The 14,261-nt window shown below is 33.0% G+C and overlaps 1 protein-coding gene across 1 annotated transcript in view; it reads left to right on the top strand.

The window, feature by feature from the left end:
* The first annotated feature begins 1,741 nt into the window (after positions 1-1,741).
* LOC128245673 (uncharacterized) overlaps positions 1,742-14,261 on the top strand; it is a 115,775-nt gene continuing 103,255 nt past the window's right edge. Inside the window, exons 1-15 of the mRNA XM_052963894.1 lie at positions 1,742-1,808; positions 3,368-3,499; positions 4,244-4,315; positions 7,063-7,235; positions 7,492-7,578; positions 7,743-7,832; positions 8,193-8,297; positions 8,607-8,735; positions 9,023-9,199; positions 9,697-9,808; positions 10,095-10,249; positions 10,679-10,891; positions 11,089-11,232; positions 11,799-11,969; positions 12,396-12,619. Of these exons, the coding sequence (XP_052819854.1) occupies positions 3,397-3,499; positions 4,244-4,315; positions 7,063-7,235; positions 7,492-7,578; positions 7,743-7,832; positions 8,193-8,297; positions 8,607-8,735; positions 9,023-9,199; positions 9,697-9,808; positions 10,095-10,249; positions 10,679-10,891; positions 11,089-11,232; positions 11,799-11,969; positions 12,396-12,619 (1,955 nt within the window). The 5' untranslated portion in view covers positions 1,742-1,808; positions 3,368-3,396. The remainder of the gene's footprint in view (positions 1,809-3,367; positions 3,500-4,243; positions 4,316-7,062; positions 7,236-7,491; positions 7,579-7,742; positions 7,833-8,192; positions 8,298-8,606; positions 8,736-9,022; positions 9,200-9,696; positions 9,809-10,094; positions 10,250-10,678; positions 10,892-11,088; positions 11,233-11,798; positions 11,970-12,395; positions 12,620-14,261) is intronic.

Raw genomic sequence — 14,261 nt, 5'->3', positions numbered from 1 at the left:
ACCTGTTATGTAAGAATGCTGACAAAAAATAGATCGCAGATTTATATATTAAAGTTCAAAAATTGATGTTTTAAATAAGCATTTCGGTTTAAGCCATAAAACATTAACATTAACGAAAATATGAAAATCTGCGATCTTATCTTTTGTCAGCAATCTTTTATCACTGGTTTGCAGATATTTACGCAAAAATTTGCTCTTTCCAAGACAAAAAATAAAAAAAAATTGTCAAAACGGTAAATCTGTGAGAGTGCGCAGCTTTAAGTTTGATCGGCAAAGAAAAACACCAAAAAAAAACAACAACAAACTTATGACTTAGAAACATTTAAAATGTAGATTTGATGTAATAATATATTATTTATAAGTAATATTTTAAAACGTTTTTTTAATTTTACTTGGTAAAATTTTCAGATTTATTAAAGTGACACTCTTATGCATAATCAATACTGATACACAATGTCATGTATAACAAACATAAATTTTGAGTGATAAACCCTCAACTACTTACTAAAGAATGCATTTTTGGAAAATATTAATTATTAATTACTTATAAGAAGATTGTAACCGCGTATTTAATAGCTGAAAACGCAAAAATATTAAATGATTGGTGAATGCTAAAAGATTAACTGCGATCTACTATCGTCTCATAAGGTAGCAATACCGTGTTTTCTGCACATTTCTTTCAAATTAAACTCGGTATTCTTCATAAGCACCATTGTTGTCGACATGTGTTCACTCTTTTTGGTATATTAAAACAATTGTATTTAATGTATTAACTCTTATTTGGGAGTAATAGTGCATCTTTAATATACAAATACTGTTAATTGCACTTCATTTTGTAAAAATAAAGGTTTAAAAGTGTTTTGGAATAACATAAGTATGCATACATACATATAAAAAAAGTGGGGGCGTTTTTTTGGGGGCTATTTGACCAATTTTAAAATGTGAGTGGGGGCTATTTGACCAAAATGGGGGCTTTTTGACTTGGTGGCTATTTGACTTGGGGGCTATTTAACTAGGAAGCAATTAAATTAAGGCCATGCTTTAGTCCAAGTTTCCGACAAAAAAAATGTTTGTGAATAAATGTGTTTACTTTTAAACACAGACCTATAAACGGCCCGTGAATTCAGTCACACTTTGACGGGGTCAAGCCATAATGCAGCCACGTATAGGGCGCGGGCAGACCTTTATAAACTCAACAACAATGCAACGCCCCGTGAATTAAAGTCAGGGAAGTAACTTGAAAAAGTACTGAAGAAATATCTTCTATTTATCCTTTCAGAATTCAAAGATGTTAACTATTTGTTACGCAACTTTTGTACGCAGTTTAATTTGTTATAAAAATGCGTTAAAAGTTGAGGGGTCATTAAGTCTGAGCTTGAATTTTATTTCCATATTCAACACAATTTAGTTTTTTTGGTAAAAATGATTCATACTAAGTTCATGTATGTCGGGTCTTTACGAGACCAATGAAGTGCATGTTACGTAAATTACCGAACAACAAACTGGTTTGTCCAAAAATAAATCCAATTTCATTAGCAAGTAAAATAAGAACGTTACCATAGCGCATGCGCATAAAGTTGAAAAACCGGTTTTTCTTCTTTACAGTTCAATGAATCCAGCGCTATATTTAGAATCAATAATGAAAATAGCGTGTGTTATATACAGTCCAGTCACACGTGAATACACAAGGTGTGGTGATACCCATTCAATTTTAGGCGTATGAGGTTATTCAGAGTTTTGACAGACATTGCGTTGGATGCATCAGAATCCGAATAACGTGTTTTCGAACAATAAATAAAGGACACAAAGTAAGTGAATTATTAAAACATTTTCTATCAATGTTATGAACTTACTTGAACAGTTTTTTAAGTATTAGCGCACTTTTGAAAAGAAAACTTTTAAATGATTTGATGTTGAAACAAGTAATGAAAATTCGGGAAACAGAAATATTTGTATCCACCAGTTCATAGGTATCTGTTGCTTGTTATATAACATTGCAATAAGTTTCTTGATTAATCATACAAGCGTATATTAGTAATTGATAAACATGTTTGATCAAGGTGTTAATCTGTTAATTAAGCCATTTTTTAAGGTGATTAGGACAAAACAATACCATAATAGTGTAACCGGTACAAAGATATTAATCATCATTGATTTTAAAATTCTTCATTAATGAAGGCCAACCCAAGTTAGATAATTAATATATTAGTATTGAAACTCTATTCAATATACATCTACAGATGTGATTGTATTAGATATATTATGCAGCAAAATGCGTATGCCTGAACAAGATATACTTAGTTAATTGTTGCCTTATTTCAAACAATGCATATGTGTGTATCAATATTATTTTATACCAATTTCAAGGTTATGTACACAAATTTGTATACGCTAAAACCATGTTTTTGTTTGTAATGTTATTCTGGCGAAACATTTTGATTTTCACTGTGTGTCTAGTTTAGTCATTACAAAACAGCGCATATACATGTAGATCTTGCCAATGCAATCTTTATGCAATATCTCTATATATGTGAATAAAAAAAGATACTCGGATTAATTGTTTGAACAGGGTTTTCACTCTAGCTATATCGTGGTACTTCGCAAAATTTTGATAGTCACTTTTTTAATTCTTGGTCAAAATTTGCTTATTTAAGCTAGTCAGAAAATACTGTATAACCAATGATTGATGAGAAATATAGTCCGAGTATTCTAGTCTAATTTCACCATGCTACCTTTAATGCTGGTGTACACATGTACCTTAAATTAAACTATACAAAATCAAATTTTAAACCTTACTAGTTACAGTGTTCCTTTGGAAAGCATAATCTTAAAAATTTAAGAATAAAAGTGAGATTTGCTTCACCATTTTAAACCAGTTTAAGCAAATTGAGTCATAAAAAAAAGCATTCAATACTTTATGATGAAAACTTAAGGTATTCTTTAGTGAGGTTCAAATTCAGCCATTTGTTAAGTTTAAGAAGTGATAAATGTAAAGGCATGTTATTTCACATTTGGGCTCATGTTCGCTCAAGCCTGGTGTTTGAATACTGCATGGGTTGACAATTTGTCATCAAAATAGGAGTCCTTACAACCAGTTATTATTATTTATTCTAACATCAAGTTTATGATCTCATTCAAACAAATTTTAATGTTGATCATTGAAAAGTTTGCAAAAAATTTAATACCATTATTTTGTTGTGATTAAGATTTCAGAGAAATATGTATGAGTTTTCTGATATGATTTTACTTTTCAAATTATGTGCATCCCCCCAAAAAATACAAGTATATCTAAAACCTTGTTTATTTTGAGATTTGCATTTTTTATAGCTTGTTAATTTTATTGTTTGATTTATTTGTACATTTATAGTTATAGGCAGAACTCAGAAGTAGAGGAACATGAAAAGGATGGCGAAGCTCGCCAGTCCACTGGTTGTAGGCTTTGCGCTGCTTCTTATAGGAAGAACACACGCACAATTTAAACCCGCTGCTGACCGGCAATGTAAGTTTTTGTTCAAGGAAGTTGACCTAAAATTCAATATAGGTGAATTCCTATTATGGTAACCCCATGTAATTTTGATATCATTTGAAAGTATATTTCATTATTTGATGGAGGAAATGTAAACCATTTAACTAAAACAGATATGTAGCTTGGATAAGATACGGTCTTTAGGACGTTTTCAGTTGAAAAAAAGTACAGAATTATGGTAGTGTACTCAATAGATCTCCATCAGTATCAGGGTCGGATCCAGGATTTGGTGTTAGAGGTGGTGGTGTGACTTGGTAATGTTGCCAGTGGGCGAACATGCGCACCAAAATATTTGTGGTTTAAATGCGGGAAGGTGTTTGAGGGTTCTCCCCCATTAAAAAAAAATGCTTCTATAAATGTAAAATGGTGTTGTTGTTTTTTTCTATTGACATAAAAAAGGTGAACTTGGACAATTCAAGTGTGAGGGAGTGCCCCAGCTTTCGATGAACCACTAGAAAATATTGAATTTTTTTTTTTCTTGGACACAAAAATGCATGTAGTTTTTGAAATTTAGTAGCCAGTGGTTATTCATATTACTGGTAAAGAAAATATCACAATTGTTTGCAGTTGTACAAAGCCTTTTGATATAAAAATATTACATTTACATAATTAATAGAAAATTGAAACTTTCCTAACGCACATGGATACAAAACAAATGTATTAAAGATGTCTTTGTTAAGCAGCTTCAATCTACCTGAGATTCTTTTACTCTTTCAGGTCAGCTCTACGACATTGAAACTGGAGCGACATTAACAACAAACACGTTCAGTTTGACCATTCAAGAAACAGGTATGTTTTGATGGATAATAGAGAGGTATCAAAAAACATGTGTTAGTAAACTTGAATGCACACCACATCATGTTAATGTACGGTAAAAGTTGCAGTCATGTTTAAAAGTCCTTTTGCAAAATTTTACAGTATGTTTGTACTTGTATGCTAGCTGATACTTTCAAAAATAACTTCCCTCGTGTTATTATACAATTCATTCCTAACTTGTACAATGTACGATTATACTGTACCTCATCTTTATTACTTCCTATACAAAATAAAGTTAACTTCAGCAGACAATTTTTTCTACAGTTATGTTGAAGCGGATTTTCTTTTCTGGTTCTGAAAACATGCAAACCCTGACTCAGCACTGAAATGAAATTATCTTTAGAATATAACTACAGTATACATATACCTAGACATCTATTGTTCTAACATCTTTTATATTTTACCTACATATAAAGACATATGGACATCTCTCCCATATGCGACTTAGGTATTGATATATCCATGCGCATGTGAGTTTGGTTTGTAGTCACCAAGCTGGACAAGTGGGTTTCCTCTGAGTATTCCTGTTTCCTCCAAAACACAGGTCCACTAAAATTATTAAAATAATGATAACTTGTCTCACAATTGTTTTATCTTCGAAGTCTTTCTCTTAGGCAGCATATTTATAGGTAAAGTATTTATATTGACTGATCATTCAGGTTTGGTTTCCTCAATTCGGCACTTCACAATCAAAAGGCATTTTCTTTATCAAATACTAATATATGCAAACATCTAGTTAACAACAAAGACTGCAGGGTTAAATCTGGCATATTTTGCCATCCTATGCTTGCTTACATCTTGCAACAAAAGACAGCTGGGTTAAATCTGGCATATTTTGCCATCCCATGCTGGCTTACATCTTGCAACAAAAGACAGCTGGGTTAAATCTGGCATATTTTGCCATCATATGCTGGCTTACATCTTGCAACAAAAGACAGCTGGGTTAAATCTGGCATATTTTGCCATCATATGCTGGCTTACGACTTGCAACAAAAGGGTTAAAGTTAAATCTGGCATATTTTGCCATCCTATGCTGGCTTACATCTTGCAACAAAAGACAGCTGGGTTAAATCTGGCATATTTTGCCATCCTATGCTGGCTTACATCTTGCAACAAAAGACAGCTGGGTTAAATCTGGCATATTTTGCCATCATATGCTGGCTTACATCTTGCAACAAAAGACAGCTTGGTTAAATCTGGCATATTTTGCCATCATATGCTGGCTTACGTCTTGCAACAAAAGGCAGCAGGGTTAAATCTGGCATATTTTGCCATCATATGCTGGCTTACATCTTGCAACAAAAGACAGCTGGGTTAAATTTGGCATACTTTGCCATCATATGCTGGCTTACATCTTACAACAAAAGACAGCAGGGTTAAATCTGGCATACTTTGCCATCATATGCTGGCTTACATCTTGCAACAAAAGACAGCAGGGTTAAATCTGGCATATTTTGCCATCATATGCTGGCTTACATCTTGCAACAAAAGACAGCTGGGTTAAATCTGGCATATTTTGCCGTCATATGCTGGCTTACATCTTGCAACAAAAGACAGCTGGGTTAAATCTGGCATATTTTGCCATCGTATGCTGGCTTACATCTTGCAACAAAAGACAGCAGGGTTAAATCTGGCATATTTTGCCATCATATGCTGGCTTACATCTTGCAACAAAAGACAGCTGGGTTAGATCTGGCATATTTTGCCATCATATGCTGGCTTACATCTTGCAACAAAAGACAGCAGGGTTAAATCTGGCATATTTTGCCATCATATGCTGGCTTACATCTTGCAACAAAAGACAACAGGGTTAAATCTGGCATATTTTGCCATCGTATGCTGGCTTACATCTTGCAACAAAAGACAGCAGGGTTAAATCTGGCATATTTTGCCATCATATGCTGGCTTACATCTTACAACAAAAGACAGCTGGGTTAAATCTGGCATATTTTGCCTTTAATGCTGGCTTACATCTTACAACAAAATGGCATATTTTGCCATCATATGCTGGCTTACATCTTGCAACAAAAGACAGCTTGGTTAAATCTGGCATATTTTGCCATCATATGCTGGCTTACGTCTTGCAACAAAAGGCAGCAGGGTTAAATCTGGCATATTTTGCCATCATATGCTGGCTTACATCTTGCAACAAAAGACAGCTGGGTTAGATCTGGCATATTTTGCCATCATATGCTGGCTTACATCTTGCAACAAAAGACAGCAGGGTTAAATCTGGCATATTTTGCCATCATATGCTGGCTTACATCTTGCAACAAAAGACAACAGGGTTAAATCTGGCATATTTTGCCATCGTATGCTGGCTTACATCATGCAACAAAAGACAGCAGGGTTAAATCTGGCATATTTTGCCATCATATGCTGGCTTACATCTTACAACAAAAGACAGCTGGGTTAAATCTGGCATATTTTGCCTTTAATGCTGGCTTACATCTTACAACAAAATGGCATATTTTGCCATCATATGCTGGCTTACATCTTACAACAAAAGACAGCAGGGTTAAATCTGGCATATTTTGCCATCATATGCTGGCTTACGTCTTGCAACAAAAGACAGCAGGGTTGAATCTGGCATATTTTGCCATCCTATGCTGGCTTACATCTTACAACAAAAAACAGCAGGGTTAATTCTGGCATATTTTGCTGACTTATTACGACAGATGAACCCTATTTATTCTGATATTATCCTTTTTGAACTTCAGACTTCCAGGCCAATAAGGGGCAGACTATTATTCTGCCTCTGCACGGTAACGGTTTGACATTCACAACTCCGAATCCCGCAGATCAAGCGACTGTAGACCAATATGATATACAGTTCTTCAGGGATTCCACCGACTATAATGTCATTTCAATTGATAATGAGATCAACAGGGATGTAAGTTTTAATAATTCTTAACTGTATTTTACTAAATTAGCCAAAAAATTGGAAACCCTGCTTTGATTCCAAATTTGAACGTGAAATCTGACAAGATTTGATATATTTTTAATTATTATCATTTCATTGCTTGATTATATTTTCTGCATTTTTGTTCGTATGAGAGCATTTTTCAAACACATTGGAAGATAAAGTAACAATTATAATACTGTTGATTCAAATTGTAAATTACTAACATAATATTTTAATATCCTAGGGGATTGATGCAGAACCAAACGACGACTTGGATATTATTGCTTTAAATTTCAACTGTGAATACAATGACGGCACCAGTACCTTTGTGGTAAGATTGTCTTGTCTTTCCTTTTACTATGATTTTCATCTGCCAAACTATTATTGTTACATCATAAATGTGCATTTTATTGCTGCATAGTTAAATTCAGTTGAGATAAATATAAACTTAAATAAAGATATTATAATTATTCAAAATGTTATTTCCATTTACAGCAAACATTCACAGTGAATCTATTAGTTGATGACGCCAACGATAATTCTCCTGAATTCCAAGGTGCACCATATAGCGTCAACATTAAAGAGGTATGCATTCGTTATTTAACATATCTGACAGTCAAGGGCTTATGTGTTGGATGTATGATTCGCCAGAAAGCATAAAATAAGTATTTATGAATACTATTTTTATAAATCAGTGTTTTTGGCATTCAAAGATTTTAATGTTTGTTTCAGTTGAACTAAAGAGCCAGTGCAAGAAATACACAAGAAATTCTTTATAATGAAATATGTACTGATCCATATACTGATACATTTATAAAATACAGTCTGATAGCTTGTTACTTCTAAGACATTTTAACACGTCCAATAAATAATGACCTTATTGTGATTTTGAAGAAATTGATGTAGTTAAATATTGTTTGTTATTTTATCAAATTACTTTTATAGGCACTGCCGATCTCCAACACAGTTTTTGACAACATTGTGGCTTCTGATAAAGATGCCAACCAAAACAAGGAAATCCGTTTTTCGATTAGTTCTGGGCAAGACTATGTAAGTATGAATAATGTGTTTTATCGATATTATCGGGGTCATTTTTGTATAACTCTGCATGATTGTGAAGGTTGAGGTGATGATGATGAGGACTTGATTTTTAATTTTACAACAAATTTTGCAACTTTTTATTTAAGTTTATTTTATAAAATAGATATTAGAAAGGTGAAGTATTTTATTTGTTACTATTTAGCAATGCATTAACAAAAGGGCCATTGAATATCATCGATGAGAAATATGATTAAATTTATTAAGTAATATCATATTTCTGTGCTCAGCCAATCGGACAACAATTTGTTGTTTTTTCAGCCTCCAGGCAATGATATTTTCCGAATGCAAGACAGTGGATTGGGTGCCGTTGATCTTTTCCGGGCTCTAGACTATGAGTCATTGTATGAAGCCGGAAAGACGCAGTTTCTTTTGGAAATCCTTGCAAGAGTAAGTTTATGTTTGTTTGTTTTTTTAGTTGTGTTATTAAAAAAATATACATTGTAACATAATTATACACGGAAAACACCTGAAATTCAATATTGTAATTGGTCATGATTTTGAATGAGATTTATAAAATTTAAAAAGAAACATGAAGTTTTTCTAGTAAATATGTGCTTTCTTGCATGTAGTTATAATCTAATACTACATAGTTTTAACAATAATTATTGTTTTGATAAAGAATACAGCAAAATAACAATAAACTTCATAGGTTAAATAAAGTCAAACTTTTCCAGGACAACAATGCTGATGCAACGCTTCAAAAGACATCAACGCAAACTTTGACAGTTAATGTTGAAGACAGCGATGATCTTAGCCCAACCTTCTACTATCCTAACTGTAGGCAAGTCCAGGGGCTCGCCAATTCCTGCGTCGTTGCTACATATTCAGCTTCCATTACGTCAGGAAATACAGTAAGTGGAAAAATAGCATACAGAAAAACTAATTGCCAGCATATAGCAAGTTAAACTACTTTTAAACAAAAGGAAAAAAAATGCCTGCAGGACTATTATGTATCCAGTGTTGTGATCAGCTTCTATTACGTCTAGAATGATGGTAAGTTTCAAAAAAACACATAGTAGGAATAATTGCCACCATACGGCAAGTTGAAATTCTTGGTTATAAACAGGTTAAAATAAGTGCTTGCATGTCTGGGGATGTTGTCAAAATATGAGGTAATGTCGGGTGATGTTGTCAAAATATGAGATCATGTTTGGGGATGTTGTCAAAATATGAGGTCATGACTGGGGATGTTTTCAAAATATGAGGTCATGTCAGGGGATGTTGTCAAAATGGATATTTGAACTACCGTAATATAATTAAGCATGGTACCTATAATGAAGGCCAATAGGCAAATTTATTGGCTAAAATGTTGTTGCAAGTATATTCTAACTAAGAATTCCATTTTCAGGGAGCATTATCAGTTGTTCCCTTGATCGATGGAACAGAGACAACGCCTTACCCCATTCAGGCTTTCGACTTGGATCGGCTGAACGCCCAAATCAACTTTGTGATTGAGAAAAGTGAGGCTTTTGCATATTATTTCAGTTATTTATGTCAAACCTTACAGATTCACTTTTCATATGCTTTTTGTTTCAATGAAATTGTACAAATTTATGATATAACAAAAAGAAAAGAAAGGACTGGAACAGCAATTCGTCTCTAGTGTCAGGTGAAATTATGTGAACTTGAGCTAACTTGATTGGCTCTACATAATTTGAAATATATACAATGCATTTTTTTCTACAAATATAAAGAGAAAATATGAATTTTCAGCAAGATTTCAAGAAAGATAATTTATTTCTACAGCTATCCCAGCCGGTTACGAGAATCGATTTACAGCTACAAGGTCAGGACCTTCAGCGGTATCCGGACTTACAGGTCGAGATGTTTATTCCGCAACAGTTACGCAAATTTTGCCAATAAATCGACAGGACCTAAAAAGCCTCGAAATCATCTTGAGGGTAGGCTTAAATTGTTGTTGTTTTTATTTACCTCATTCCTGGTTTATTGACTCATTAGAATATTCCAGTATTTCACGCCAATTTTTATGTCACACATGTGCCTTTATTTAAGCAGTGTGCTTTTTTATGTAAACCGCATTATCATTTAATGACAATGTGATGTTGAAGGTTGGCTACTGAAAAATCACTACGGAAACTGTTCATGCTCTGTATGAGTTCGATGTCAGAACATTTTTAATTTCTTTAATTTAGGCATCTTAATTGCGTCTGTTTTTATCTCTGAAACTATCTGTGGAGCAGACTATTTGCTGTTTGTATTTGCCTGGTAAATTCCTTGCAAACTGCCCTATTAGTAAAGTTAAATATTTGAAGGAATGTTTTAAATATGCTAACAAAGGAAGCCACTTGATAATTCCTGCAATATTTCAGGCTGAACAAGTTGATGACCCGACCAAATATCGAACAGCTGTGATTCAGACAATGGTTGAGGCCAACAACGTGAATGCTCCGAGTATTAATTCAAACTCCAACAGCTTCAATGCATACATCTTTGAGGAGAACGATGTCGGTGAAACTGTGCGGGCTACCAGAGATGGGGCCAATCCAGCTGCCTTCCAGATTTTCGTTACTGATCTTGATGTGGTTTGTAAAAAAATAATTTTATTGCTTATTCTTTTCAGGTAGATTTTTTTCAAACAAATGAAATTATCATGATTTTATTAAATTATTATATTGAATGAATTTTGCTTTATTTGAAGGCTACAGTCAATCAATCAAACTTCTGGATTTTTTTGAATGCCAGCTTGTATGAAATAAACATTTTTTTAAATTATTTTCAGATTGCTGGTGATGACCAGAACTACATCTTTGAAATTGTTGGAAACAGTGTACCGTTTGGCCTTGAACAAGCTGGATCTGACAGAGTTACAATATACGCAACACAGTCACTGGACAGGGAAACCGTACCGACGTACACTATCACAGTAAGTGTTTTTACTGAATTCTTGTACAGTGGGAAAAATTAAAAATTAAAAACAAAATTTGTAAAAAATTATATATTTATATAAAAAAAAACACAGAATAAACTATAATAAACTTTGTTCTACATATTTTATATTTTTTCATATTATTTAGTTATCCAATGATTATGAAAATTTTATTGTGAAATGCTCAAATGCCCTTTTTTGGATAAATGTATAGCTAATAAGTTTTTGAATATCCACCTAATCAATTGTCATTTTCTTCAAGAAATGTAATATTGATGTTCTTCTGCACAACATATTAATATAATATAAATTTGAATAAAAAAAAATAAAAAAATAAAAAATTTGATCATCATGACAAATTTAATTTGAATTTTAGTTTACATTTATCTAGTTAAAAAAAACTTGTTCTTAAGCAGTGGCATGTGAAGTCCAGAACATAATGTAAAATTGTATATGTTAAACTGTTATAATAGCAATATACTTTTGCTAAGTATTAGTATTACTTATAAAGCACCCTTTTTGTCAACGCATGGACATATTTCATGGTATTGTGTCTTCTGTAGGTACGAGTGACTGAGGACCTCCCGTCTGGTGCCAAATCAGCAGAACAGCTCGTGCAGGTGATTGTGTTGGATGTCAATGACAACGACCCTCAATTTCCGAATGGGGGACAGAATTATCAAGCCAGCATTTTGGAGGGAGACTACACCAATAACAATGTGCTCATCACCAATGTACGACATCTGTTATTTATTTATTAAAAATTAAATGTAGTTTTGAGAAACTTTTAGTTCTTGAATTATTCCAACTCATTTTACTAATAAATTTATTCATATCTATTCGAAAGTTTCCTGTGTTGGAATTGTTTGGATTTCAAACTTGTTCGAATTTATGAAGATTGAAGCACTATTTTGCTAACTGACATATAGAATAATTGATGAATTTGATATCGTTTTACCTTAAAAGATATCAAAATTCATTCAAGATAAACAAATTTTAAAAAAATCTTAGATATTTTTATGTTTAAAGATATTTTGACTTTACTCAAATTATAAAACTTTCGGGAAATTATATTGCAAAAAAACATTTATCTCTTTTTTTTCTCACCATTTCCTTTATCCTGTGGAGAAAGTTTTTTATAATTTTTTTGACTTATCAAGGCCTTCCAACCTGGGACGGACATCGATGAGAACAACTCCCCAGCAGTCAGTTTCAGAATTGCCAGCGTAAAAGTTACGGGCAACTTGACTCCTGCCCAAGTAGAGAATCGTATTGAGCTGCGCTCCAACGGTCTCTTCTTGACTGGTTCAGTCACCGGCAATCTGTACTTCGTTGTGGAACTAGAGGCTACAGATAATCCACAAAACCCCAACCAGAATGAAAGGTATGGAATGGAAATTAAGCATACAAAAGTTTTATCTTAGGGTCTTGTATCTGAATAGAAACATTGAATGTTTTTAGCTTGTCTGATTTTTGAAATGACAAGCTATTGTCACTTGATTGTCGTCATCGTCATCAGAGGCGTTGGTTAGGTTTTGCGTTTTAGTCACTTACATGGAAACTATAAAACTATCACTTTGAAACTTGGGGAACTTGTTCATCTAATACCCTTCTTCACTTTGTACCCTAAAGATGCCGAGTCTCGCCTGATTTTTGGGGGGTAAAAAAAACATTAATTTTGATGGATTGGCTTCTTAAATTTTTGTTGGATTGATTTCAAATTTTTTCCCTGACAATAAATGGATAATGCACTTCAATACATCAAATAGGTTTTTCAGTAACACATTTGGAAGGGTAAGGGGAGGGTTGGGGATATTTTAGTATTTTTGGACTTTGTAATTGTTAGCAGTCTATTTTTTTTTTAACTTTTGTGCTTTGGTCACTTACATGCAAACTTTCAAAGCTATCACTTTCAAACTTTGGAATACCTGTTCACTATCAAATGTACAATATGAAATAAATAAACCATATTTGGATAAAATCAGACAAGCTTTCAGCACCCACAGGAGATGCTCTTTTTGTTTACACGTATTCATATGCGGATTAGTCAACCAGTATACTATTGGTCAGTGACATTATTTCATTATGAATAACTGGTTGGTATTTACCGTATGAATTGTTACATCCTTCACCAACCTTCCTATAATACAGAGGGATTTCTTAAAAAAAAAACCTAAACATGATTTATAGAAAAAGTGGTGTCTTAAAGCTGCACTCTCACAGATTGAACGTTTTGACAACTTTTTGTTATTTTTTGTCTTGGAACCAGCAAATGTTTGTGTAAATATTCAAAAACAAGGGATAAAAAAACTGCTGACAAAAGATCAGATCACAGCTTTTCATATTTCCGTCCCAAAATTGATGTTTTATGCATTTTTCTTAAACTGTTTGTAATGGTTTAAGCCATAAAACATTAAATTTGGAATGGAAATATGAAAATCTGTGATCTGATATTTTGTCAGCAGTCTTTCATCACTGGTGAGCAGATATTTACGCAAAAATTTGCAAATTCCAAGACCAAAAAAAAATAATTGAAAAATTGGTTAATCTGTGAGAGTGCAGCTTTGAATACTAGTAATTAAGACAAAATGTAAATCAACAGATTTCTTTTGAACATTTTATTTAAGGACTTAGTTCACATTTATTTTACCATTATATGATGAATGCAATTGGTTTCATAGAATTTTTCAGTAAAGTTAATATATCAGGGCATATTGCAGTGGGATTTGATTTTTTTAAAGGAATGAGTACCATCATATTTAGCAACAATAATACTTATTTTTCTCCCAGCTTAAAGGCAGTTTTGCAGTAGTATGGATATTTGATTGTTATTTTATATGTTATTTTATAAATAGTTCCATTTTTGTAGTGAAAAAGTTGAAATTTTAACATTTTATATCATTTTTTACAATAATAATATACCATACCCTGATATTGGTTGGTTTGGTACAGAATTCCAGTACCAAAAAGAAATGTTCTATTCCTATTCGTTTTGGAGATGTTAGTGGAATCAAAGAACTTTTTTG

Source organism: Mya arenaria, chromosome 2, assembly GCF_026914265.1.
Source record: "Mya arenaria isolate MELC-2E11 chromosome 2, ASM2691426v1".
NCBI classification, from domain to species: Eukaryota; Metazoa; Mollusca; class Bivalvia; order Myida; family Myidae; genus Mya; species Mya arenaria.
Note: the sequence above shows the minus strand (reverse complement) of the source record. Positions and strands in the feature narration are given on the sequence as shown.